The 26,368-nt window shown below is 40.0% G+C and overlaps 1 protein-coding gene across 8 annotated transcripts in view; it reads left to right on the top strand.

The window, feature by feature from the left end:
* Nucleotides 1-26,368, top strand: part of EPS15 (epidermal growth factor receptor pathway substrate 15) — a 68,374-nt gene that overhangs the window by 9,907 nt on the left and 32,099 nt on the right. For 4 of the 8 annotated variants that reach the window (XM_050977598.1, XM_050977597.1, XM_050977601.1 and 1 more), the window contains exons 4-12: nt 9,328-9,561; nt 18,058-18,099; nt 21,933-22,022; nt 22,335-22,382; nt 23,412-23,507; nt 23,926-23,991; nt 24,421-24,546; nt 25,000-25,059; nt 25,818-26,012. In XM_050977598.1, coding sequence (XP_050833555.1) covers nt 9,475-9,561; nt 18,058-18,099; nt 21,933-22,022; nt 22,335-22,382; nt 23,412-23,507; nt 23,926-23,991; nt 24,421-24,546; nt 25,000-25,059; nt 25,818-26,012 — 810 coding nt within the window. In that variant the 5' untranslated portion in view covers nt 9,328-9,474. The other 4 variants (XM_050977599.1, XM_050977600.1, XM_009088714.4 and 1 more) reach the window with 3 other exon arrangements.

Genomic DNA, 26,368 nt, shown 5'->3' on the forward strand with positions numbered 1-26,368 from the left:
AGAGTATGGACCTTTATTAAAAAAACCAAACAAGAGATTGGAAACTGATGGCAGCTGGTAAAAACTGAATTTGTTTTCTAGAGCATGCCATATTTGAAAAGAATAAGTAGACAAGCAGAAAATGAGAAAGAATCATCTTCCAAGCAGATAGGCCCTGTTTATCTAAAGTGGGACAAGAAAAACTTTTATCCCACATAACTTTTACTTTTGGATGGCATTTGAATTGGCCTTGAGTGTTTGGCAGCTCATCTGTTGAGCCATCTGTTTCAGATTATGCATGCTCGGAGGGCACATTGCACCCAGGCTTACAGTTCCCCTGAACACCAGAAATTTGAATTGGCTTTGCAGTTTAGTGATCAGTGAGCATGGATGTGCATGTACATGTGCATGACACATCGAAATAAACTCTGTTTATTTGGGACAAATTGAAGCATTCACACAGCTGGGGAAAGCCCTAGGCCTTGCTCACTGTCCTGGGCCCCCTGTCAGTGCTCAGGCAAGGGAAAACAAGAGAAAAGCACCCAAGGTCCAGGAAATTTCTCTTCTAGACTGAAAAGTCCTGAATGAACTAGGAGGTAATATATTAGCCAGTTTTACAGCCCCTTTAAACAGTGTCTTAAAGGGATTGTAGGGTAGAGAAATTTCAATTTGGCTCCCTCCATTAATGAATCATCTCCAGTCCCATCTCAGTGCCAGAGATTAACTGGGCTGGGTAGTGAATCAGAAAGCTGTAACCAACCCTGTGAGAGTCTTTGCAATGCCTAAGTACATCATGGCCAGGAAAGAGGATTTGATCCATAAACTTTAATGGTGCATTATGTGAGTCTTCTATTATTTATGGCACACTAGTAGCACTTATCTTTTTCATGGTATCTGCTTTGAACATACTTTTTTTTTTTTTTTTTTTTTTTGAGAATATACTGCTTGTTCCACCCCTCCCTTTTCCTTCCTTTCCCCAGAATGCTGACTCAATTCCTTTTACTCTTTCAGTCAGCTTGCAATTTTAGGCATTTCCTTGTCCAGTTTTCAGGGGAACACTTTACTTCCCTCTCATGATCACTGTGTAGAACTTCTCTGGCTTTTCAATCTCATGCTGGCTGGAGATGGAGGAGATTTCTTTACAAGCACTAGAGACTGACATAAGACCATCTGCTCTTCATGAAGTTCTCTGAACCTGTGGACTTGGATAGCAATTGTGCAGTTGTGTATGAGAAGAAAATTTGGCTCACATAATGCAGTGATGGAAAGAATGGTAAATCTAGAACTAACCAGGGGATTTCAGGGATAAAGCAGTTTTGTCACAGGTTCTCTTTCTAGATAATTATATTTCTTTTTTACAGGCTTTCACATTGAGCAAACTCCCAGATTGCATTATTAGCAAAGTTTGAGTCCTCTGGCAATGAGGATCAGACTTTAGTATAGTTTATAATAAATTGTGAACAGAACATTGACCAAATGTAGATATATTGTATTGTTTGGGCAGATCTTATTCGATGTACATGAAGATTCTTAATTATGAGATTAGATTGAGCTTGGAAATATTTCTTCTTGGTTCAAGTAGCTCACATACTTCATTTAATCAAATAACTACATATGTGCAATTAAATGTGCAACATCTAAAATTTGAGGCATTTTACTTTTTGTGATATATTTAATCTGCTCATCTGCTAAAAAATAGATCTTCATATTACATTGCTTATTCAAGTATTAAATTCTATTACTTTTTAAATTAGTAATCCCCAAAGAGCTACAGGAATTTATGAACATTATTCCATCAAGGTTAAAAAATTGAGTTACCTGAAAGAAGAAGAAGTCTAATTAATTTTTTTTTCCTTGTTGAATCCTGTTAAGTGCTTTCCTCATATGAGAAATTTGGGAAGTTATTGCAAAGCTGTAAGGGCAGGGTTCAGAACTGCAGATATATATAACAGTCAGCTGTGTGATAATGGTAAAGAGAGACAGAGACAGATTCTGTGCTGGTTTTAGAATCTGCCAAGGATGTGGGTGCTATATTTTGGGCAAGAGAACTCTTTTAGCCTAATGCCATCTGGCTGGCTTTCATCTGTGCCAGTTGTTCCACATGCCAAGCTGCCTGTCCTGCCCCTACCATGCTTCTTGAAGTAGAAATTAAATTAAAAATACAGTAATTTCTAGTAGCCTGATTGGAAAAATATCCATGAAAGGATTTAGAAACCCAAGGAAGCAATCCAAGCTTCTGTGCTTCTGTCAGAGGCTTTGATCAGAAGTTTCTTCATCCATGTTTTGAAGCAATCTTTGGATACTTTTCCCCTTTCGAGCCTTGCTGGCGGCAAAAGTCCTGGCTGTAGGATCTGCTTCAATTTGTTGTCCAAGGTGCATGATAAATACAGTTAAAACACACATAAAACCTCCACACATTCCCACCTAAGATCTTCTGTCCATTCTTTTAATTAGTAACTATATACCTGTATTTAGAAATACAATACAGGTTTTCCTCACCTTGATCTCTACGAGGTACCTGCATGGTTTGTATTTCTGGGCTGGCAGTTGTGGATCTAGCTCAACATGGATCTGTTCTGCAGTCCTCTGTAAGAGACCCATAGTTAATTTCTAGCCTCGGATTTATTCCCTACTAAGAAAAATTGGAGTTGAGCTAAATTAAGCAACTCATCTATAAATTCACTTTGCAGTTAACTAAATAGCTCTGCTGATGATTTTGGAGTGTTTCTTTCTATGCTCATCTGTATATATGTAATTTACCATCATTAATGCTATCACAAGGAAAGGAGAGAGAAATTAATTAAATAATTTTTTACAGATATTTCTGTAAGGAAAAACATTACAGGAAACTTGATTTCAACAGGAACAAACTCTTCACTAAACATAAAGAGACTGACAATCAAGAATGTGTCAGTTTTTGGATGGAATTTGAATGTCTTTTGAGTCGTGGAGATTCTTTCAGGAAGGATACATCTTCTGTTTCTGCAAAACTCATCCAGCTATCTGACCTTACCTGCTTTATATGGCTTTTGCCTCTGTTTTATTCCTAAAACCTTGATACTTTTCTCCTTTGGACCTCAGTGTTCTTTGTGTCAGTTTTATATCTGATATATATTTGTCTTTTGAGCACTTTGGGGAGGGAGGGTTGTCCTTCTAGAGAAGGTCAAATTTGTTTGTCATTGAACTGATTCAACAAATTAAATTGATATGGGGATCTGAAAAATCTTGGTGGTTTGATGCTTATGCATCATCATCAATAATTTTGGTAATCTGATGTAGGTATTTATAAATAACATTCTTCAATTGCTTCTCATATTTTGTGAAACACTTTTGAATTAGTATTACCAATGACAGTGGGAGTGGACAGAGTCTTTCAGATTCTGCAGTGCATTTTTAAAATCAGAATATATTTAAATGGAATTTTATTTGTAAAGAGAGGAAGTTTGATTGAAAAACTGTTGTGAAGCTACTAAATCCATGATTTATTTTTCAAAGTCACAGTGATGATTACACTGGAACTTACCACAGCTGCTTTAAATGCTACTAAAAGTAATTTAAAGAAACATTTTATTATCAATGGTCACCAGACTTTCACTTTGTAGTTGTTGCATAGCTATATCTGTTTATAGCTGTATTAGCTTCACCTGTTCAACAGGTGAGATAGCTTTTATTAGAGATAACAGGACAGGAACATAAAGTGGCACAGAGGAAAGCAAGTCCTTGTCAGCTGATGGAGTTCAAAGTCCATTAATGCCCTTTTGCATCTGATCAGTCACATGCACACCTTAACAATTCCATTGAGGCTCAATCACTGCTGCATTACTTCTGCAACTTAATCTTCAAAAAAACCCAAACAAACTAGTAAACAAATCAGTCATTAAGCAAATAACTTGGTCATATTTAAGGATATTTCATATTTTAATTGCATTGTATGTACAATCAAATGAGAACATATTTTGAATTGTGAACTATTTACTTATCTTGTACTTTATAGCAATAGAGAATATTCAGTCTTTAATATTTAGCAATGATATTTATTGTATGTGTTTAAAACATTTTTCATAAAGACAAATATTTCTGGTACTACCTCATCAGTCAAGTTACAGTCTATTATTGATAATACCAACCTGATGTAGAAGAATGAAAAAATATAATTACATATCAATTATTCAGGAGTCCAAAAAACAAAGGGAGGTTTTAAGGGAACATTCCTTAGTCTAACATGTTGACACCAGTGGGATTATATGTGTTGCACTTAAAGGAACATTTTGCCTGCTGATGTTGTGCAACAGTTGGCCAAGTAACAGAACAGATTCCACTCCCTGCTACAGGGCTGGAAATAAAAAAATCCCACATGGTGGTTTCTCTTTTATGGACATACAGCAGGATTGTGCTTTTGAGGAGGGGAAATGCAGCTGAAAAAGCATCTGTGGAAATTCCTTCTGCCTGCAGAAAGAGCACTGCAATTTGTATTTGATAGCTTTCACAGAGTGCAACCTGCAGGCTCCTTTACAGCTCCCAGCACTGATACAGATGTAGGACAGTAATGCTTTGCTCTTGCCTCTCACTGTATTTGTCAATAATTTGTGAGCTTTTCTATAGCAGCAAAACCACCATTTTAAATGTCACTTGATCAAGGTTAACTAAAATGGTCGAATCATCTCTGTCCTTGTCTACTCCGAGGGCTAAATCATTAACACCTTTTGAAATATGATTGATTTTCCTCTACTGTTGAGCCTTTGGACTCATCTCACTGAACCTCTGGCACTCACTACCTTAACCCAGCTGAGATCTCTGTTCTGTCACTGCAGCTCCCATACATGAGAGACTTCATTGCTGAGAGCAAGTGGAACATGATTTACATTTAGGAGAAGTTTAAACTACCAGTGTAAAATTAAATATGAATATTGTGTTGTTCTGAAAAAGCATGAATTAAAAAATATTATTTAAATGTTGGTACCTGAATTTCTCAGCTTGAAGACTGGGTTGCTGTAGTAGGTTACTGTGATTTGTGAAAGTCATTTTTTGTCTTATGACCAATGTTACTGCATTGGTGTTTTGGTTTTTTTTTTTAATATTTTCTGAACCATTTTGACATTGTTATGGTTGTAATTAAGACCAGATGAAAATGAAAGAAAGTGGAGAAGGTAAAAATAGATAAGAAGGTGAAAATGATTGGAAGGACAAGTAAGGAAATCTCAAGAAGAAACACTTGCTAGTATCAAGAGTTACAGTAATACCTAAAATGGTCTTTTACCATTAACAGTCATGAGTTTGTCTTAAAGACAAACCATATAATGAGAAGAAAAAATACCAAATGCTCTTTTATCTAATTACTTCATGTATCATATAATTCTGAAATTAATAATCTTTGTGAAGGGCAGAGTAAACTAATTCTAGGTTAGGAGAAGTTAGGGGATTCAGTGTGTAGATTATATTTTTTAATATTTTCTGTTTTCTTAAAACATAATAATCTTTTAATTGTTTCAGAAAGGTGAGCAATGTGTTCCCTGGATTTATGGTATGGACAACATGCCTAAGGAAACAGGGAACAGAAGAAACTGTTGATAAAAGCTTTTCTGCCTGCTACTTTGTAAACATATTAAGTTTTCAGTCCCCATTTTGGTTTAATATACACTACACACTATGGTATCGATGTGTTTAATTTATAATGAAGACTGATGCTGTTTCAGCAGTACTATTGCTTGTTCTATTTCAGAACATGTATTAAGCTGTTCAAGGAACAGCAAAATCTCCAACTGCTACATTAGCTGGACATGTCAAATTAATGCCTATTGAAGATTTTCCTGGGTTTCAGATATGGTCTTGAATGAAAAATGTCATTGTGCTGTCAGTCATCCAGCTAATTATCTAGAGGTCAGGCTGACCTCTTGTATATATCTACATTTTCTCTTATTCTTTTACAACATGAGGTATAGCCCCATGAATCTGGCTAATATAAATTAGCTTGAGAAAATATGTTTACAGTCTAAAAGAAAATATAAATTGTGTATGCTTTAAAATAGCATGGATGTGTACTGCTGCATTTCAGATTTGCCAACTCTTCTATCAAATATGATTAAAGAGATTCACTCAAGCCCTATTCAGGTTATTTTCAATTTTACCATTCTCTTAATAAAAATTCAATATTGTTCTTTCTAATTGCTACAGTTCAAAAACAATTTTAGCCTTTGGATTTCTGAATACTGGCAATATAGATGACATCATTTTACAAAACAAAGAGGTACAATGATTCCATACTGTACTCTGTTTCTGCCAGATGAAGGAGTTAAATTCAGATATATTCAAATACTTCTGAACATCTGAACAGAAAACACTTTAGAGATGAAGAAATATGCAGTTACCTTTATATCCTAGTTTGTGTTTCTTTACTACTGCTACAGTTTTGTAACATTTGATCATCCCACAACCCACTTTGAAATACTTTCAAAGCTGCTATAATTTTGAAAGTGTGCAAACCACCTTAAGAAGACAAGAGCACAGCACAAGATGAATTAGCAGATAATTCCTATGCAGTTTTCATCATGATCAATGTACATTGGTAACTAGATATCCTCCTAGAACATACACTGTAGGACTCACAGATTACGTGTTTTATGCAAAAGAAACCCAGAAATTAACAGATCTCCACAGAAGGTCTGTTGGAGTCTGGCTAGATGATTGTAGTGTTCTCTTGTGACCTTAAAACATAGCAGCCTATCTGTAACCCTTTGTCTAGAAAACTTGCAGCTGCATAAAATGTAAAGAGCACACAAAGCATATCCTGGGGTGGATTTCAGATAAAGGCACACCTGCAGTGGTGACTTCCTAAACCAATTTGTGTCACTAGTCCTGGAAATAGTCTGAGATTTCTGATAAAAGGTCCCCTCAGTCCAAAGGTTGTCAAAGTTTGTGTGATGATCTTCCTTATTTCTCAGGAGGGATCTCTGAGTAACCTAGATGTGGGAAATGCTGTTCTGTGTCAGGAGCATGGGTGTTGCTAGGCTGCCTGAAACCTGTGCAATGTCTGTTTGCCTGTGGTCAGGTTCCCTTTATTACAGTCTTTGATCATAGAGCAGGGATTCCTTTTTCTGGCCAGGATTTTGTGTGGTGATGCATATGTTTCCTTTTGTTCTGTAAAACTCAAAGTGGCTTAATCCTTCTTACTTTTAAATCCTTGGTTCTGTGTATGCAATGCTGCAGCTCCTGCTCTGCTTTGCGCTGGAATTCCAGAGAGCTGGGTACCTCATTTGGTGCTCAGGAATGCAGGAGGCAGGGCTGAGTCATTCCTCTCTCAGCCTCCGGAGTGCTCCTGGGCTATAGTAACACCTTTCCTAGAACGAGCAGAGCAAGTCACACTAAATGCCTGCGTGCTGTTTGGGGCTGCCTGTGTGCTGATCCATAGGGTGACCAAAGCTCTGAGAGAGGAAGAGATGGACACTTAAGATGTTATTTCTGGGGAGACCAGTGGATATGATTAAAATGTTACCAGCTTTACTAACAATCATATTTGGAGATCTATAAAACAGATCTGACTGGTGGAGAGGCTTTCTGTCCTATCTTGCTCATTTTCAAATTCAGCTGTATCTGAACAAGCCACTTTATACTCTTACACAGTGTTTCACATGGGGATTTGCACCAAAATGGTTGTGCTGCTGCTGTGCTCACTGCATTACTGCAAGGCCCAGTCCTCACCAGCCATTTGGCTAGTTTTGACTTGTTAGCAGTCCCTTGTTTGTCCAGTGCAGACATAACCTTGTGCATTGTACTTTTAAAGAAACAATAAAGAACACTGAGGTCTTGTACCTATTTGTCAAAATGCCAGTACTTAGAATCATAGAAAATCCTATTACACTTACAAATAAAAGAATGCTAATACTATTTTCCATGTCCTTTGGGCATAAAGTGCACTGTAGTAGAGGGTCTTGCAACAAAAAATCAACATATAGCAATTCTTACAGAGCTGATTACAGATAAACATTTCCTGGAGGAGAATTCATGATGAATGCAAAAAGATATAAAATGAAGCTGTTAAAATTCTTGCAGTTCATTGATCTATTGACTTTCTTATGTTCTTAGCAAGCTTTCCTGAAAACCCAGCGCAGAATCCCACCACTCCTTACACAATTCACAGAAGATATTGCAAAAGGTCAGCAAAGGGAGAGACAGAAGAATGGGGTTTCCACTGAGGAGGAAATAAGAGGAGAGGTACATTTAGAAAATCCCTCAGTTCCAGATTTCAGGAGCTCTTCCACCCTAGCCAAGCCCTGGTGAGCTGCTCATGGCTAAGCCAAGAAGGTCATTGGAGGGCATTGTTTTGCAAACCTGCCAACAGCTTTGAGTAAATTTTAGTAGCTGTGATTTTCTCTTGGCTGAAAGTAAGTATGAAGTCCAGTTTTGTGATCCAGTGTCAGGTGATGACATCTCGATTCCAGCTGAAAAGCAGAGAGCTGTTTTTCTTCTGGGAGCTGTCATTCTAGATTTGTGAAAATCTGCAGTACAATCATTCACCATCAGCAGACTGACAAGTGCTGTTGTGATTGTCATAGAGATGTCTGAGGCTCTGAGCTGGTTGTTTTAACTCAGGCGGTTGGAGGCATCCAGGACAATTTGTCTGTGAGATGCACAGAATGATCAACAACAGATCTATGTGACCACATTAATTCAGTGTTGATTATATGAAACTCATTATTATTTTAATTTGTAGAGGGCACAGTGGTTACCTTCAGTGATTCTTGTCCTCTGAGTGTGGACACAGTGGTCATGCCTGATGACTGAGTGTGCACAGCCAGGGTGAAGGTACATAACCACGTACCTGGCACTGCCTGCTTGTTCCTGAGCTGCAGGTGCAACTTGGAGTCTGCCACAGCAGCTTTGGAGAACACTGTGGAAAGGCTCTTTGAATGCAGACTGCCATGCACTTCACAGTTTGAGGGAGTCAAATGGGGGGTCTGTTGTGTTTATTTTGTAACACAAAGGTTCAGGAAGGTCAGGCCCTCTGGAGCAGACCAGCTGGAACAGACCTCCCTACTGGACAAGTCTTCTGCTCTGAGGGGATTTGGGGCTTTTAATTGTGCTCTGGGGTGACACAGCTCTGCTGGCTGACCTGCACAAATCCCTTGGCTCAACACCCTTATTCTAGAACCTTGCTGTGGCTCTGGATATCTTCCTGGACCTGGTGGGAAATACTTGATGCAACACCCAGGCGAGAAAGGGAACAGCAGCAAGAACACTGCTGAGCCAGATAAGCTGCCCACAAAATCCTGCTCAGAGCAGCCCTCGGCATCAAGCCTCCAACTCCAGAGCCAGATCCCAAGTCCCTGTTTTACATTTTCCTTCTCTTTGCAGTGAGAACACATCAGCCTGGGTGTAACCTCTCTCCTGAGAGGCCATGAGTCCCTGCCAAGCTGCAAGACTGAGAGATGAAGGGAACAACTGACAGAGCAAAGGGCACCCACATGAGCTCATGGCAGCTCAGAAACCCAGACTCTCCAAATGCCTACCAAGGGGCCTCCTCCCAAAAATACTGCTCTCCTCAGGAGACACAGCTGTACCTTTACAATCTTCTGGTTTAACTTCCAGGTATTAATTATTCTCGGATAGAATTCCAATTTTAATCAAAGAAGAAAAAAAACAACCTAGAAATATAAAGTCTGTGCTGTTTTCTAGGGATTTTTCTTATGGGAAAAGTGTGAGGTTGAGTAGAGAAGTGACAGTGAGTATGTGAATGGTGTGAATATTTTTATATCTATTCTGTTTGCTTTTTATATTCTTCCCCTCCATATAATCTTTTTCTCGCTGAAAAAAATGGCTGAGAAACAGGTTGGTGAAGCAGAGCTTCTATAAAACCTTTATTAAGGAATAGGTGGGAAGGAGGGATCCCACGTTTCAGGACAGACGATGAGCACTAGCAGCTCAGGATGACTGCCAGCTGAGGAATGACAGGATGCAGAGGTGGGGCATGAGCACACGACTGAGCTGAGGAGGACAAAAACAATGCAGAGGGGTAGAGAATTATGAACAGATAAAGAAAACAAAGCATGTAGGGAAAGCTTTTCAGTAATCAAGTAATTCAGTTAATTTCCTCTTACTGGTCCAAATGCATATTTCAAATTAATATGTGTGCCTAAGCCACCTTGGGTTAAAGTATAAAAATAGGAACGTTTTCTCTCAGCCCTCAGTGACTGATGTATGCTGAGGTAGTGCAGAGCTCAGAGTAGGAGTGGAAATAAGCCAGTGGGAGGAGGTGAGCAGGTACATGAGGAGCAGGAGAATGAGTGGTGACACAAGTATTTTTCCAGCCAGTCTGTACACAATTGTTTCCCATGGATTTGCAGAATGTGGTGCAGTTTACTCCCCACTCCATCTTGCTCCTTCGTGCCTTGTTGCCTGTGATGTCTCACAGTTTCTCCTGCCATAATGGCTGCTCATCCCTTTCTTCTGGTTACCCACCGCAGAAGAGCCACTGAGTACCAGCAGAGAGACAAAAGGATGTGCACAACCATGAGTTGCCTGGATAGGCATCCGATTTCCTGTGAGTGGAGGGAAGCAGGAGGCCAAGCCCAGGGCTGCTCCTCACTGCTGTGAGGATGTGTCGGGTCAGGACATCCTGCTGGGCTCACGCGCTGCTTCCTCCTGGGCCTTGTGCCCAATTCTGTTGCAACTGAGCCCAGACCTGGTTTGCCTCCTGTTTTGGGACTTCCCCGACCTGTGTCATGACTGGACTGGAGAACTGCAACCATTCACCATGCTGGAAGCATCTCCGGCAGAAGCAGGGCCTACAGGGAAGGTGAGGGAGAGGCCAGGACCTGGCAGGGGGGGAATGTCAGGCTAAGGACTCCGGCTCCGGGTTTTTGCTGCAGCTGCCTCGAGCGGGCTCCGGCTCCGGCAATCCGCGCCCGGTTTTGCGCGCGGCTGCGCTGCCGTGTGGCGGCGGGGGAGGCTCCGGCTCCGTCCGGCGGGCGGGCGCGGATCCGGTGCCGGGATTTGCCCGGGGCCGGCTGGGGAAGTTGCCGAAGTTGTGCGGCGAGTGGCGGGGCCCGGCGCGTCCTTCCTGCGGCCCGGCCGGGGGCATGGAACAGCATGGCCGCGCGCCTCTCCCTGGCACAGGTAAGGTGCTGCGCGCCCGGCCCGGCCGCGGGGCCGCCGCCGCCCGCTCCCGCCGCAGGCACGGCCGGGCGCCGCGGGGCTGCCCGGGGGCCCGCGCTTTGTGCGGACGCCGCCGCCCCGCAGCGCTGCCCCGCCGCTGTCAGGTGGCGGCGGGGCGGGGGTGTGTCCGTGTCTGCGGGAGGGAGGAAGGGAGGGAGAACGGCAGCGAGGGGAGGCGGACGGGCAGCCCCGCGCCGCGACCCGGGGGTGCCACGGGCGGGGAACGGGTCTCGCCCGGCCGCAGGTGCCTCTGCCCGGGGCTGGAGAGACCCGGCCCGGGAGCGGCCCTGGGCGGGCGGGGCTGCGCCGGCGGCGGTCGCGGTCCGTCTTTTGTCTCCGTAGGACTCGGGGCGCCGGGCTGGAGCCCAGCGAACCCCGTCCCGGGAACGCCGAGGGCGGGCGGACTCGGGGAGTGTTCGCGGAGGGGCTGAAAGGCGATAGCGCCGGGTTAAGGTGTTCGTGCCCTGTGCCAGCCCCGCGGGCACATCCGGCATCGAGGGGTTCTCCGGGGCAGCGAGACCATGGGCAGGTGACCCTGGAGGGACAGACGAATTCCTTGTTTGAACAGAAACCCGTCTCCGCAGATACTGCTTGCAGCATTGTTTTACCTGGGTTTGGTGGGCCCCGTGCTGCGGGGACCCTGTTGTCACATAGTGCCCATAGAGGTGCCTCAGAGTGAAGAGCTGTGCAGGTGATGGCCCTAAAACTTGGAGACTCTGGCACTGTTTCGTGCTCGTGTCATCTCACTTCACCTCAATCCTCGTTGCTCGCATTTTTTTCTGGCGGTAATGGAATCACTTCACACAGGTTATTCTATACCGTTAGGATCGTGTCTTATTCCCTAGAGCTGCAATAGCTAATGAGCGGCACTTTTTGGTACTTTTTAATTTCATTTAGCAGTGCGATGAGAAATTCCCATTCCTACCTGACATAAGGCTGAGTTGGGCCTATTGGTTCAGATGCTTCTGTCTGATAGCCAGTTGTGACATTTACAGAAAGCAAAGCGGGTAAATGAGCTTAAATGAATTGCTTAAGCACATGGAAGTAAACTTAAAAAGCTGGCAGCAAGGCTGCACAAGTTTGCAGTTACTTATACAACTCGCTTTTGAGAATATCAAGCATTTCAAGGAAAGATGGGGTAGTTCAGTGAAAAGGTAAGCAAATATGTGGAGAAAACATGCGTCTTTAGGCATCTAAAGGTATAGAGTTATGAAGTATAGTACTTTTTGTGAAAGCTTGCTTTATATTAAAATGGCTAAGTTAGCATTGTCTGAGTCTCTTAATAGTCTTCAAGGAAATGAAAAAGCTTTGAACATCTGCTTACTGAAGGGAAAGAAGTTTTCACAGAGCTGCTCTGTCTCTTGATTTGGGGAGAGGAGTGGGGTGTCAGCTCTGGTGTGTTCTGCAGCAAGACAGGCTGTGTAATCCTTTCATTGTAGAATTTCTTTACTTTTTGGTCACATGGATGGGGGACTAAATACAAATGTGATAATGTTGACAGAAGCAGAAAAATTGCCAGTATCCTTAAAACCATTGTGGCTGCAGCTTACAACAGTGGTTAAACTGAGGGAGATATTTCTGTGTGTTGACCATGTATGTGGGGATTTCTTTTTTTGGCTTGTTTGTTTTTTCTTCTTGTGTTGCATAAGAATCATCTTAGGAAGTCAAGCATCCTGAATATAATTCTTTTCAACATAGATTCTAACATGTGGAATTTTTGGGTTATAAAAAGTCCTCCCAAGTGTTAAAGTGTTCAGAATGTATTGAAGAGCATGAGGAAGTGAAAATGAGGGCATGGGGGTGGGGAGTGCAGTGGTGGCTGTACCGGGATCAGTTACGGACAGCAGCAGTGAAGTTGTGCAGATCACTATGATCTGCTCTAGGTCACATGGAGAGAGCAGGAGGCACATGAACCTGCACTCAAACTCACTGCTGGGTCCGATTTTCTGTTCCCCTTCCTGTGCTTGGTTTGACACTACTTTAGCATGGCTGGGACGTTGGGTATTTCCAGCTGAGATGAAGGTATTTTCAGATGGCTTTGCAGCTGCAGTGTCTGAGAGGGCTGCACGTCCTTTATTTGAATACCAAAGCTGTAATTTCAGTAATTTGAAACTTTTCTGTGCTAATTGTATTCTTTTCACTGATTAGTAAAAACACTTCAGGACTTTGTAGCTGTAGTGAAATTTATCACAGCAAGTATGCTTGAACAAGGGTTGCAAACTGAAGGTGTTGATCTCCCCCTTCTCTCTCCCTTTAATAGTAAATATCTGAAGTATTTTTTATCTCCCCATTTTGAACCCATTCTGGAACATCTTGTTGCCACTTGTGTTTGCTCAACGCATGACTGTGAATTTAATGTGGAACTTCTAAGAGAACTTTTACCATGGGAGTGTTTTGTTGTGGTTGCCTTTAGTTTGGAAACAAGCAAACAGCAGCAATGAGAAGGAACTGACCGATCTCACAGATTGTCATCTGTTGTTGGAAAAGTCAAATGAAGCTATAACCAGTATAAGGGGTTGTATGTTTTGGCCTTCCAAGGATGGTTGCTTTTCAGACCAATTTCATATGGGGAATTTAGGAGAGGAAGAACAGAGAACTGAAGATGTGGAAGATGGATGTTGAGAATGGGGCAGAGGTGTTTCTTGAAAGGTGGGTTGAAATGGACCATTCAGTACCTTCTAGTTGCTCTTGAAATTAGAACTTGTGGTTTATTCTGAAAAACTGGCTGTGATTGAAGGGGAAGCTCACAGCTCGGGGAAGCACTGTAAAGTACTCAGGAGGAAAAGGAAGATAACTTTGTGTTTCTCTTCCTGATGAAATGCTTTTTGTGAGAAATGTGCTAATTGTCTTGAAGTAGTTATGAGCTGCTTTGGTAAACGAGACAAAATCATGTAATATCAATTTGTATCCTAATTAGCTACAAGTCTCATTTTAGACTTGAGCATTGTGTTGGAGAGTTGAGAATGCTGTGCTGTTTTGTTGAAGGGAAACATGGAGTATTACACTGAGGCTGAGCTGGATGGATTCCTGTCTCGTGCACACATTGCCAGGATTAAGGTCTTGTTACTGGAATACACGGGATCCAAATACTTGCAGTATGAATGATACCCTCATGCTAATGAACATATTATGTATAATCTAGAGCCAGAGATTTTGAGGTCTCTGGCAAACTTCTGGTGTCTGTTTTTGTTGTTTTTCTTTTTTTTTGAGAAATCAGCAAAATTGTTAAATAAAGATCAGTTTGTAATTTTTAGTGGAATGAGGAACCTGTTGTTCCTCTTTCTGTCCTGCAAATGAAGAAACCAGAGTATGCATGTGTATATTTTAACCTGCACATAGAGGGGACTGACTGCTCCTAAAGCAGATAAAACCTAATTTTTTTGGTTGGTATTGCACCCTCCATGTTAGAGAGAAGCTGCCTCTTAAAAGGCAGTGCAGCTACTCTTTCATTTTGCACAGGCTTTGTTCAGTACTGATTAGAAGATGGTGGAGATTTTCTGTAGCAATTTGAAAATTAAATGGAACCATTTCTAATTATGCAGTGACAGACATCTCTGCAGAGAGAAGACAGCAGTTCTTGTGTCTGCTTCAGCTGTTCAATGGGAAAGAAAGTGCTCCATTTTTAAGTACTTGGTAATAATTGTGTAGAAATTTATAGTAAATATTTTCTTTACATTTGTTATTGCTGTAGGACATATTCTTTATTATATAATTGAAAGTGGTAGAAAGCTTTACCCTGAAACACTTCAGCTAAGACAATAAAGCAGTAGAGGAAAAAGGGAGAAGTTGATTATTGTTTTGAAATGGCATTGTAAGGAAACCAGCTTGCCTTGAGCTTACCTGCTTTTTGGCTGGCTAACTACAGGAAGAACATTTAAGGCCAGATTGTGTCTATTGGAAACTCTTAAAATGAGTGCTAGAGCTATGTGTTGTGATAGAATATGGTATTTAGGATTTTCATCAGGATAGAATAGCTGGTTTCTCCCCTGATACCTCATTGGCGTTGGAAGGGGAAATTACTTTTGTTTTTCTCAATGGACAGCTTTTGTTTGTTTGTTTTTAAGCCCTTTTGGGAGGAAGCTTGTGGCTGGATGGGGTGGACAGACTGGTAATAGTATCTTATTACACCTAAATGCAAATGTGCCAGAGACATGAAAACATGGGGATTGATTGACAACAGAAGATGAAAAAGACAGGTGTCCCTGAAGGTGTTTTTTATTACCTGGGTTATCATTCTAAAGTTCATAGGTTTGTATCAAAGGTTATAATTACTCCAACACCCATTACCCTTATGAAGTGATCAACTTTGAAATGGAACCATAAAAATGTCTTTCTATTTTTATATGCTGTGGAATCTGACCTTTTCTCCCTCCCTCATTTTGCATTTAAAACGAGCTGAATTTACTCTGCAAATGGTTGTTAAAATCCCAGAAAAAGAATTTTGCCAGGTAAACTCTAAGGCAGCACTTGGAAAGGTGTTGAACTGTATTTTTTTCCTTATCCCAGAAGAATATCCTAGATTATATTTGCATTTTTTTGTAGGAAGGAAGAACTAGTAAAATAGTCTGAGAAACTTTTTTACGACTGCTTTTCCATTCACAGGAAATTCCAGTTATTGCAGTCATACTGATATTAAAATGAATATTGGAAGCACTAATGAAGTAAAGAATTATTGGCTCATACTCTTAAGTACTGAATGAAAAGATTATTTGCACTTAGTGTTTCCATTGCAGGACTTCAACATGATGTTTCCTGTCCAGGAGTGAGAGTGATCAGTTTGGCTGTAATAAGGAGACATTTGGCTGAACAAAGGGTGACATTGGGCAAGAGGGATGGATGATGCACAGGAATCAAGGGTTCCAACAGATGCACTGGCCAGCTCTGTTCTGCTTCTCTGCTCACAGCTCTAGTTTTGTCCTGTGCCTAGACTTTTACTTTCTCATGAAGTAACAGTAAGTCAAATACTTGAGTATTTGGGAAAACTATCCATGTAGGTTGCTGTGCAAAGTGTATCTGAGTGGGTAAATAAAGCATGGGAGGTTTAGGGAAGAAAATGTAGCCCGCTGTGAAGTTCTGGAAAATGATTGGAAGTTGTTTGTTGTATTGGTGTTGTGGCAGTCTGAGGGCTGGCAAAACTTGAAAATATTGTGTCAGGCTATTTTGAGGGATGTGTAACTGCATGTTTAGTTGGTGGCTGAAGTAATAGAAGTCTTTGGGTACCAGAGCAAAGTCAGAGCAAGGTTAAGCTATAAAAATGGAGGTATTGCAGTGAATACCAATGATGGTTTCCCAGCATATGTAATTTTTCATGTCTGGCTCTGGGAGAAGTATTTCCCACCCACCTCCTAATAATCAAATAAAACCTTACCAGCTGTGTGTCTCTGTTGTTGCCCCCTTCCCCCAAACACCAAAAAACCCAAACCAAACAGCGACAACAAAACCCACCAAAAAACCACCAATCACAAAACCCAAAAACCAGCTAGAAAATCAGAAGCTGAGTCTCTGGGGCAGTATATTTGCTGAACAAGCTCTGAATGGAAGCTCTCCTGTTATTTCTAGCTGTACTCTATAATTTGTTTTTTAGGACGTGCTGGTGATGCTGCACACTTTCCGTAATTGCACAAGATCAAGCTAAATAAATTTCTACCAAACATCTCTTAGTAATATTTTCTGATAATCAGCACCTGTGAACATGGAGTACTCCACCAAAAAAGCAGCTCTTGCTGTAGGAAAATGGATGTGGTGTTATTTGACTGTCAACCATTTATACAATCTGTAGTAAATGCTTTTACAAAGATGTGATTGACAACATCCATGGTGCTGTTGGTTTCCATATTTCCATTTGGACTTCTAAATGTTAAATCCAGAGAAGCTACTTTGTTGGATTGTGTTTGTACAAAGGTCTGCAAATTCTGGGGTTTGACATTATATTCCTCTTAAGGGGGAGAACTCTGGTTTTGGATGATATTTGAAGTTATGTGCCTGGGCTTTTTTAGCAAGTATTGTGTAATTACCTTGTATTATGCTCAGTTGTTCCCACAGGGTTTGTGAGGGCAACACACTCTGAATTCTACAGTTATCCTATGCATAAATGGCTTTGGTTTAGGCAACATGCACTTCACTAAAGCAGGATCTGATTTTCTTTTTATATTGGGGAAGAGAGGTAACCCTAACACTTCATTTCTTGGCAGTCTGCTGGGCAAGGGTATTTAGAGTAGGCCAAGAGATGAGGTTTTGCATTGTTTCAGGTCTTAGATTTTTTTTTGCATTTCTAAGAATAATTTAAAAATAAAGAAAGAGCCTTTTCCAAAGAAGCTGTTTTATCTTTATTCACTTAACTTTAGGTGAGCCCTGAATGTCTGGTAGAGGGCAGTGGAATGAAGGCAGAAGTTATCCCCAACAAGGGTTCAAGTTACAAAACCCAAAGTTAGGATATTATTCTATTTTAATGTGGTACTGTTGCTGTGGTTTTAGTTTTGAATCCAGGCATTAATTTGAGTAACTGAAAATTTTACAGACTGGTTGCATATGACACTAAATTCTAAAGAATTATGCAGAGGACAGTGACATAAAATTATATTGCCATGTACTCTAATATTAGAGAGCACTTCCTAGCCTGAGTCGTTTCAGGTTTCTGCTTTTGCCCCCAGGCAGTGTTGCTTAAGAGTTCCTGTTTCACAAAATCTCACCTGGTGACCTGGCTGAGGGAAATCTGATCTGGGGTGGTGTCAATGACTGCAAAACAAGAAGTCAGTCTTGTAAAAGTTACAGCACGAAGAGCTGTCCTAGTTCCTCATCATTGTACAGAATAAATCCTTCATGCTTCTTTGAAGACCAGTGGTGTATGTTTTATATCTTTATGTGTCAAGGGAGAGGGAAATTGAAATATGGATCTCCAGGGCTCATTTTCTCTCTGTGTCTCTTTTACAGCTATCGAGTGCAAATCCTGTCTATGAGAAATTCTATCGACAGGTATGTATATTCTGAAAGAACACACTTCATCTGGATTTTAAAGAATTTATATTCTTTTGCTATGGGCTCAGCCTGGTCAACAGTGTGTAAACAATAAAAGTTCAAGAAAAATTATAGTGCTTTAAAATGTATTTTTGTAGTAGCTAGCATGTAGGTCTGAGCTCTATCAGTATAAATTTAATATTGGTTGTAAGATGACCCTTATTTTCTAGGGAAGTGCCAGGTGTGTATGACATACATCACTTGACTAACAGACTGTGAGGTCTTGGGATGGAGTAAATTCTTTAAAAATGATGTATTGATATGTTCTTGGTTACTTTTTACAAGTGAAGATTAATTTCTTACATTTGTAAAACTTGATTTTCACTCAGAATATCCCCAGAGTTAATCACGGGATGTTGTAAGGAGTGAAATTTGGGTAGAAGGCCCCCGAATGCAAAAAGAATGCCTGTAGTTCTTGCAGCTTCACTCAACAGATGCAAACCTTTTGACTACTTGACGAAAAAGTAAAAATACATATAAATAAAATATAAGAATATAAATTTTATTTATCACTTGTCTTCTATATTCTGACACCAAGAGATCTTGATTCCTGTAAATACCACTCTTTTTAAAAAATAGCTGTTCTGTAATAACAATATTCCATGTACATAATGTACTTTATTGTACACATGTATTGTAAAAACTTTCAAGGAAGTTAAACTACTTGGCTGCATAAAATAACTAGAAGGATTTTTGTTTTGTAATACACCTGATGAGTAATTGATGAACCCTGTAAAAAGCCAACCTTATAGGAAGTTCTTTTTTCCTTTGTGGAACTGGTAATGTTCCTGTCTGTTTGTCCTAAGACAGGTTATGGTGTATATGGCCTCCTTATTTAAGAGTTTCTTTTATGTGTCAACATCAGAATGTAAACTTACGTGCTGGGGAAGGGACAAGGCCATGGTTTCTATCCATGCCCTATTTTCAGATTGTGCTTAGAAGATTAGTCCCATTATCAAGTGCAAAAAACAGCATTTCAAATGGATCAGCCTGTGATGCCTGAAGTCTGAGCTTGCCATTGTACTTCAGTAAGGGATTTTCTCCACTGCAGGAGAGTGCAAACAGATTTGAAAATGCTAAACAAGAAGAGAGAGTTTACCTTGATCAAAGTTCAAATGGCTCCTGGTGACTGAAGGAGATGGTATCACCCTCAGGAAGTTTTCCTTCAGATGGACAAATCCACTGTGTGTTTATCTCTAGGCATTGGATTAAAAACCTTAGGAGAGTCCCTTAAGATATCATTATAAGGGCACAAGAAAAGGCTGGGAACTGATTGTTCTGCACATTGTGGTTGGCAGCTCAGTCCTGACTCTCACTGTCAGGTACCACCTTTGCCATCTGCCTGGCTGCTCCTCCTGACTGCAGTTGCTCAGCCACTGAAGGGTGGAGCAAAAACTCAGATAAAGGAACAAATGTGAGAGTGGTTGCTAAGTCAGTGTCTTCCATTTGTTGGAATATGTAGCCTAGTGAAACTAGAGCACTATTTGTCGTCCAGTGGTTTCAGTAGTGTACAGGAACAGGGATTCCTTAAACATGATGTTACTGTTAGGGAAGTGGTGCCAGTGGATTTGTTTCCCAGAGGATTATTTTTCTGACTTGCTCAGATGAACTCTTTGCTGCTAGGATTTTTCCTAAAGAGGAGCTTTCAAACGTGTCAGAGGACTTTCAGTTCCACTAGGGAACTTTTCCCTTCCATTCCTCAGATAAGGAGATGTCAGATTTCAGAACAGGAATTCAGAGAGACATTTCCCACTTTGTCTTATGGTGCTGGTGGAGTGTGCTTTTAGATGAATAAATTCATCACCTGGAACAGCTCTGATGCTGAGTACACTTCCAGTTCTATCACAAACTTAAAGGAATTCATCTGGCACAAGGTGTGTTGTGAAATGGGTGTAAATCCTGCCCTTTGTTCTTGGAATGAGATTGGAACCTCAATCTTTCAGTAGGCATTCTTTTCTTTCAAATAAATGTTTTTTCTGTTTAACCTTTTATAGACTGACTCAAAGCAGGGTGAGGTTAAAGGATAAACTTAAATACCTGTCATAAAGCACTAGGAAATTACTTAATCACATGATGCAGTGCAGCAGGGAAGCAGTGCTGAATTCTTGATGAGTCCTGAACTGAAGCACTTGTCACTGTAACCTTCTGCCCTCATCACATCAGATGTATGTTTGTAACTTTTGGTAATTCCTGGTGCTCCAAAAGACAGGCTGTAACAAGGGGATTGTTGGCTGATGCAGCTGTGGAAACTGCTTCTTACACATCAGGGGAAAAGCTCTGCCAAGCTGGTGTATAACTGACGAACACCAGCAGTCATCCCAGGGCAATAATCAAACATAAGTAACCCTACCCCAGCACTCAAGACTCAGTAATTTGTAAAGAAATTGAAATCAGCACTTTAAAAAAAAATAGTTACTAAGGTTTTGATAATTAATTGTACAAAAAGAAACTAGATCAGTATTGGGTTAAATAAGAATCCTTCTGAAATCCCTTAAAGTCACCTTCCTCTGGCTTGGACTTGGGGAACTAAAAAGTAAACACAGCTGATACTGTGGTGTTCTCTGACTTGCTTGAAGGAGGAGTGCTAGGCTGGAGGTTTTCTGAGTGGATGCCAAGATTGTTGTGTTACATGCAAGGTCGACTGCACTATTTAAAAGGAGGTTTGATGCTCTGTCTTGGCAGCTTTGTGCCTATAGATGAACAGCTCTGCCATAACTCAGTAACTGCTGGACTGTAGTGTTTGCAACCTTATTGCTCTGACCAGGGCATCCTCAGTTACAGGAAAAGCTCTCTCCTAATTAAAATCATACTGGTTATGTTAAAAACAATAGTTGTTTTCACTTTCATATTAAATTACGATTTGGGGATTTCAGTGTTTTGTTCCCTTTCAGAAGTATCTACAGACAACTGCTGCAGCATTCCTTCCAAATGATAAATTCCCAACAGTCTTTCAGGAGCCAGCTCTAATCCCATCTTGGGAAGCTCTTAGCTTTGAGCACCTTGTGTGTGCTGCAGCTGTGAGCTTGGGCAGCTGGTCTTGTGTTCCAAACACAATATTGAATATGGCCTTTGTTTAAACACAAAGCTGTGAGACTGGAAATGGTGCAGTTGTCATCATCATCACCCTACCTGTGGGCTGTAGTAAGGCTGACAGTCTGAATTGACTGAAGATACACTTAGTTCTATTTTCCATACTGTGCCCTTTTAAAGAATCCTTTCCTTTAGGCTCTCAAGGACTCTCAGCTTTTCCTTTATTTCCCTTGCCCTTACCATCACCATGCAGGTGATGTAAGTATTCCTTTTTCTTTTCCCACTTAAAAAGGTTTAGTTTAGATACTGTCTCCATTTAAGAACTTGAATAACTCCCTATTTTAATGATCTCTCTATTGATTCAGGGAGAAATGCATGCTGATTGCTATGCTGCCAATATCACCAACTTCTTCACTGTGTAAATAAATTTCACTTTAGGGAATATTTCCCTCTGCTGTGGTGGTAAAGGTATCTTCAAAGCAGAGCTTTCTTTTTCAGACCCTAACAGTAATGAATGCAGAGCTGGACAATGAAATGTAATTAAACCCTGGAATTCTCTGTTCTTAAAAATCACATGTTTTTATGGCATGAAGAAGAAAAGCCTGTGATTAGGAGGGGCCAGTGAGATAGGTTCAGAAGATTGTCCTAAAAGTGACCGTTAAATTGAGCATTCTTCTTCAGTTGCTTTTTGAGAGCCTTTGTGGAGAGATGGCATCAATTCAAAAGACACTTTGTCATGTGAGGATTTTTTTCTCCCCCAGGTTGATTCTGCTAATGCTGGAAGAGTATTAGCTTCTGATGCAGCTGTTTTCTTGAAAAAGTCTGGATTGACAGATTTGGTACTTGGAAAGGTATTTAATGGCAATTCTTTTATTTATTTAATTATCCTGTCTTCTTGCTTCAGTCAGTATCTTGTTCTAATTAAAATACTTAGTAGTACTACAGGATCCATGATCTTCCCTAATGTGTTTTCAGTTCTATCCAATAGTTCCAATAGATTCAGTCATGGAAATTATTGCAATATTTAAATTTGTCATCACAATTAAGTGCTATCATGAAAGTTAAGACTTGAACTTTCCTCCAAGAGTCCATTTATAAATGGAGGGAGGACTTGCCAGCTTCCTCTGAAGTGCTGTGAACCCTTTATTCTTTTTATGTTTCAGATTTGGGACCTAGCTGATACTGATGGCAAAGGTATCCTGAACAAACAGGTATGATTATTTATGTGGTATATGACTCTAACCATTACCCAGCCTTGAAACAAGATGAAAGTTGAAATTTTTGGTTCAGGAAAGGAGTTTTTCTAACAGATTTTTTTCTAGTTTTGACTGGCTATGTAATTCCCATTTGAGTGGAAGCTACAATAAATTAAACAGCCTTCAGCTGCCTCATCAGCTTTTCTCTAGGTTGCAAAATGGGCTGATGTGTAGCTGTGCAAAAATTTGCTGAGAAGTAATTTAAGGTTTAATATACTGCATTTATGAAGAAGGTGACTTTTCCCTCATAATCTTGTAGGAAACAGTGCAGAAATTAAAGTTCTCATAAAATCTTAAGAATTCTTATTACTTTAATTTTGGTGGACTTGACATTGGTATATTCTGTTTGGAGTTGTCCTTCCCAAGCTGTGGCAATGAGCAGTGTGGGGACAAAATTCACATCTCAGTGGAACTGCCACAAGTTCTAATGTGTGTTGCTGTTTGATTTGAAATATAAATAACAGTCTGTGGAGAGGGAACTGCTTCTTCCCTTGGTAGGAAGAGGAGGAGGTTGGTAATGTCTACCAAACAATTTTGGGGTTTTTTGGGCTTGTTTTGGTTTATTTTTCTTTTTTTTTTTTTGCTCCATTAACCATCTGTGGGATCAGTTCAGTTCCTCCAAGATAAACAGCTGCAATTATGCTTCAAATTTTCACTGTTCTGTAGAAAACTGAGTGCTGAGAACTGACTACACTGGCCAGGAAGTTACTAAATTCTTGGAAAATTAATTGCAAACTTTGTCCTGCTGGAGGAATCCAGCATTTGCTGGCTGCTGCCTTCTGTCACTTTCTGACCCCCTTTGAAGCCATGTGCAACTTTTCATATTATTTCACAGTAATACTAGAAAAACTCTTAATTATTCTGAAATTTTACATTTTAAAATTATATTTCCATATATAATATATAATTTAATATATAATATATATTTTCATATATTTTTTCATATTATAAACCCTTCAAAATTTCTTTTTTTTTCCCCTGTAGGAATTTTTTGTGGCTCTGCGACTTGTAGCCTGTGCACAGAATGGATTGGATGTTTCCCTGAGTAGTCTTAACTTGCCTGTTCCTCCACCAAGATTTGTAAGATTTCATTTGTAATTGAACATATTATTAAGAACTGCTTTTAAGTGAAAAATTAGGAAGGTTTGGTGTAAATACCAAACACTTCAGAGGGTGATGTTGTAGGGCAATGGGGCCCTACAACAGGGAAAAAATCAAGCAGCATGGAATAAGCTGCTACATGTTCTAGTGGGGATTTGAATACAAAATTTATAATATAATAATATAGAATAGTTTGAAGATATGTGGTATTTTTTCTCTTAGTGTTGTCCTTAGTGGAATAAACATTTAAAATGTTTTGCTCTAAATTTTAGTATGAATTACTAAAATGCAGTTCTGGCTTTGAGAAGCAGCTTTTCAAATAAGGGGGTGGTTTTGAAAAGTCAGAATCACATCTCTTTTAATGTGTCTGCTGGTTTTTTGCTTTGTTTTTCCTTAGACTGATACGAGTAGTCCTTTGCTACTCAGTGGAACAGCATCAAGTGATCTACCATGGGCTGTAAAGGTAAACTAAAATTAGCTGTTACCTAGAACTGTTTTCTGGTTTGCAGGAAAACCTGTCTTTCTTAGAAAAATCTAATGCTGCATTTCTAAAGTGTGATAGTTACCATTCCTGTCAAATTTATAATTGGGCTAATAGACCTAATTTAATAAGAACACTTGACTCTTGGGAAATCTCTTCATGTTTAGAGATTGAAAATAAAGGAAAAAAAAAGGTTGTTACATGAAGTCATGAAAATAATTGAAGAAGAAATCTCACAGGGTTTTGATGAGTCTTTGACTTAAAAATAGTATCTTTTTGATGTTTTCTTATAAGCATCAGGACGTGCAATGTGTCTTTATTTAAAAAGTTAACACTTTTGGAAGAACTTCTACTTCTTATGCTATGAATATGGCTGTTTCTATAAGTAATATTTTTCTTCTGCCCCTGCAGCTGGAAGACAAGGTCAAGTATGATTCTATTTTTGACAGCCTAAATCCAGTGAATGGACTATTATCAGGGGATAAAGTGAAACCTGTGCTTCTCAACTCAAAACTGCCAGTGGATATCTTAGGACGAGTAAGAATATCTTTCTTATTAATTGTCAGTTCACAACTAATACCTGTGCTGCACTCAGCAATACCTGCTTTTCAAATTGAAGATTTGTAGTAATGAGCCTAACTCTTATCTTAGATTTTATGGAGTGTGACTTTTGAATGGAAAAATAAAATTTCTTTTGCTAGAAGAAATTTCTTTCTTTTATTCTTTTGGATAGATCACCTCCAGCTGCAGTTTATCAGTTGTGTGTACTCTTTAACACTTAGGTCAGGCTGGGTGCCTCTGTCTCCAACTTAAGAATCTGTTTTTGTGTGGTTTATATGAATTTACATTTCTCACTGCAGAGCAATGCTGTTAATAGAACTTGAGCTATGGTGGAGGGAGGCCATTCTGAAGTTTGTTTTTAATAAGGTTTTAAGTAGGAAACTGCTGCAGTTTAGTCAAAGATCCCTATATTCTGCTTTTTATTGGTAGGTGTGGGAATTGAGTGATATTGACCGTGATGGCATGTTGGATCGAGATGAGTTTGCAGTTGTAAGTATCTTCTGCCTCTTGGGATTTTGAAAGCCTGATGGTAGGGTTTAAAATAGATGCACTGTGTCTTAATTTCTGAATGTGTGGTTCATTTATCATCTTTATTCAGAGTCCTTAATCAAGTTTTAGTGCTGTTTAATGTTTCTGTCAGTTTGTTGAATGTGTCTCAGTACACAGCAGTAACTTTCTTTGTGGGTTAGATGAGCCATTAAAAACTTTCACCTGAGATCTGCTGTCCCATGAGACAGAGTGTTTGCACTGAGTTTTACCTTAACCTTCAGCATTTATAGAACTTGAATGCCTCAAGGTATCCTTGAGGAAAGTTTGTAGTAAGTAAGAATTTTAACACTATTAAAGCCAGGACTGATGAAATAATGTAAGAGTGTTGAATTAGAGATGGCCACAACAAAAGAACTAACTGCTAAGTGGAGCAGTTTCTGGGAAAGTGGTGATAAATTAAAGTGTTTGAAGTTTTCTCTCAAATAAAATTCCACAAGTACTGGCACAAGCTTGGAAGATTATTTTAATGTTCTGAAAGATACTGAACTTCACTTGCTAAGCACTGATCCTCAAAAGAAAGTGGTGATGAAAAACACAATTTAGAAGGCAGTGAGATGCATCAATTGAGGGGCTTGTGAAGGGGAAACACAATGAAAAAAGGCTACAAAGTTATTTGTTAATGAATTCTTTAGTCTCTCTGTATATGTATATATATTTCTAATATATTTACGTCCACACACCTTTTTTATCTTGTTCAGGCCATGTTTTTGGTATACTGTGCTTTGGAGAAAGAACCAGTGCCAATGTCCTTGCCTGCAGCTTTGGTGCCGCCATCCAAGAGAAAACCTCTCAGTGTTCCAGGAGCAATGCCATTAATACCATCTTCAACCAAAGAATCTCATCAGTCCTTGCCACCTGTGGGCATTTTAGCTGCCAAAACACCATTAACACAGGTACAGTCCTGAAGTTACTGGGGATTAGAAGGTTTCTGCTCTTAGCTCTGTGCTTCACAGACTGCCTGTGTGAAGAGACTCGATACAAGTTTTTAGTTTGCTTCTTGCCCTGCTGGTTGGTTTACTAGGCTGATGGAAAGACCAGATGGAGACGTGTAAAATTTACCCTGTTTTACTTTTTTTAGATGTCTTCAGATATAAACAATTGGATAAAAAAATATTGTTTAGTACAGATTTTGAAGATATTTTTAGAACAAATTATTTCAAGCTCAAGAAAAAAAAATAGTGGTCCAGGTACACATCTGCAGAGCACAAGTGTTCTGGGTGAAGACTGGAATATAGACACATTCTTAAAA

The sequence above is a fragment of the Serinus canaria genome, chromosome 8, assembly GCF_022539315.1.
Source record: "Serinus canaria isolate serCan28SL12 chromosome 8, serCan2020, whole genome shotgun sequence".
NCBI lineage: Eukaryota > Metazoa > Chordata > Aves > Passeriformes > Fringillidae > Serinus > Serinus canaria.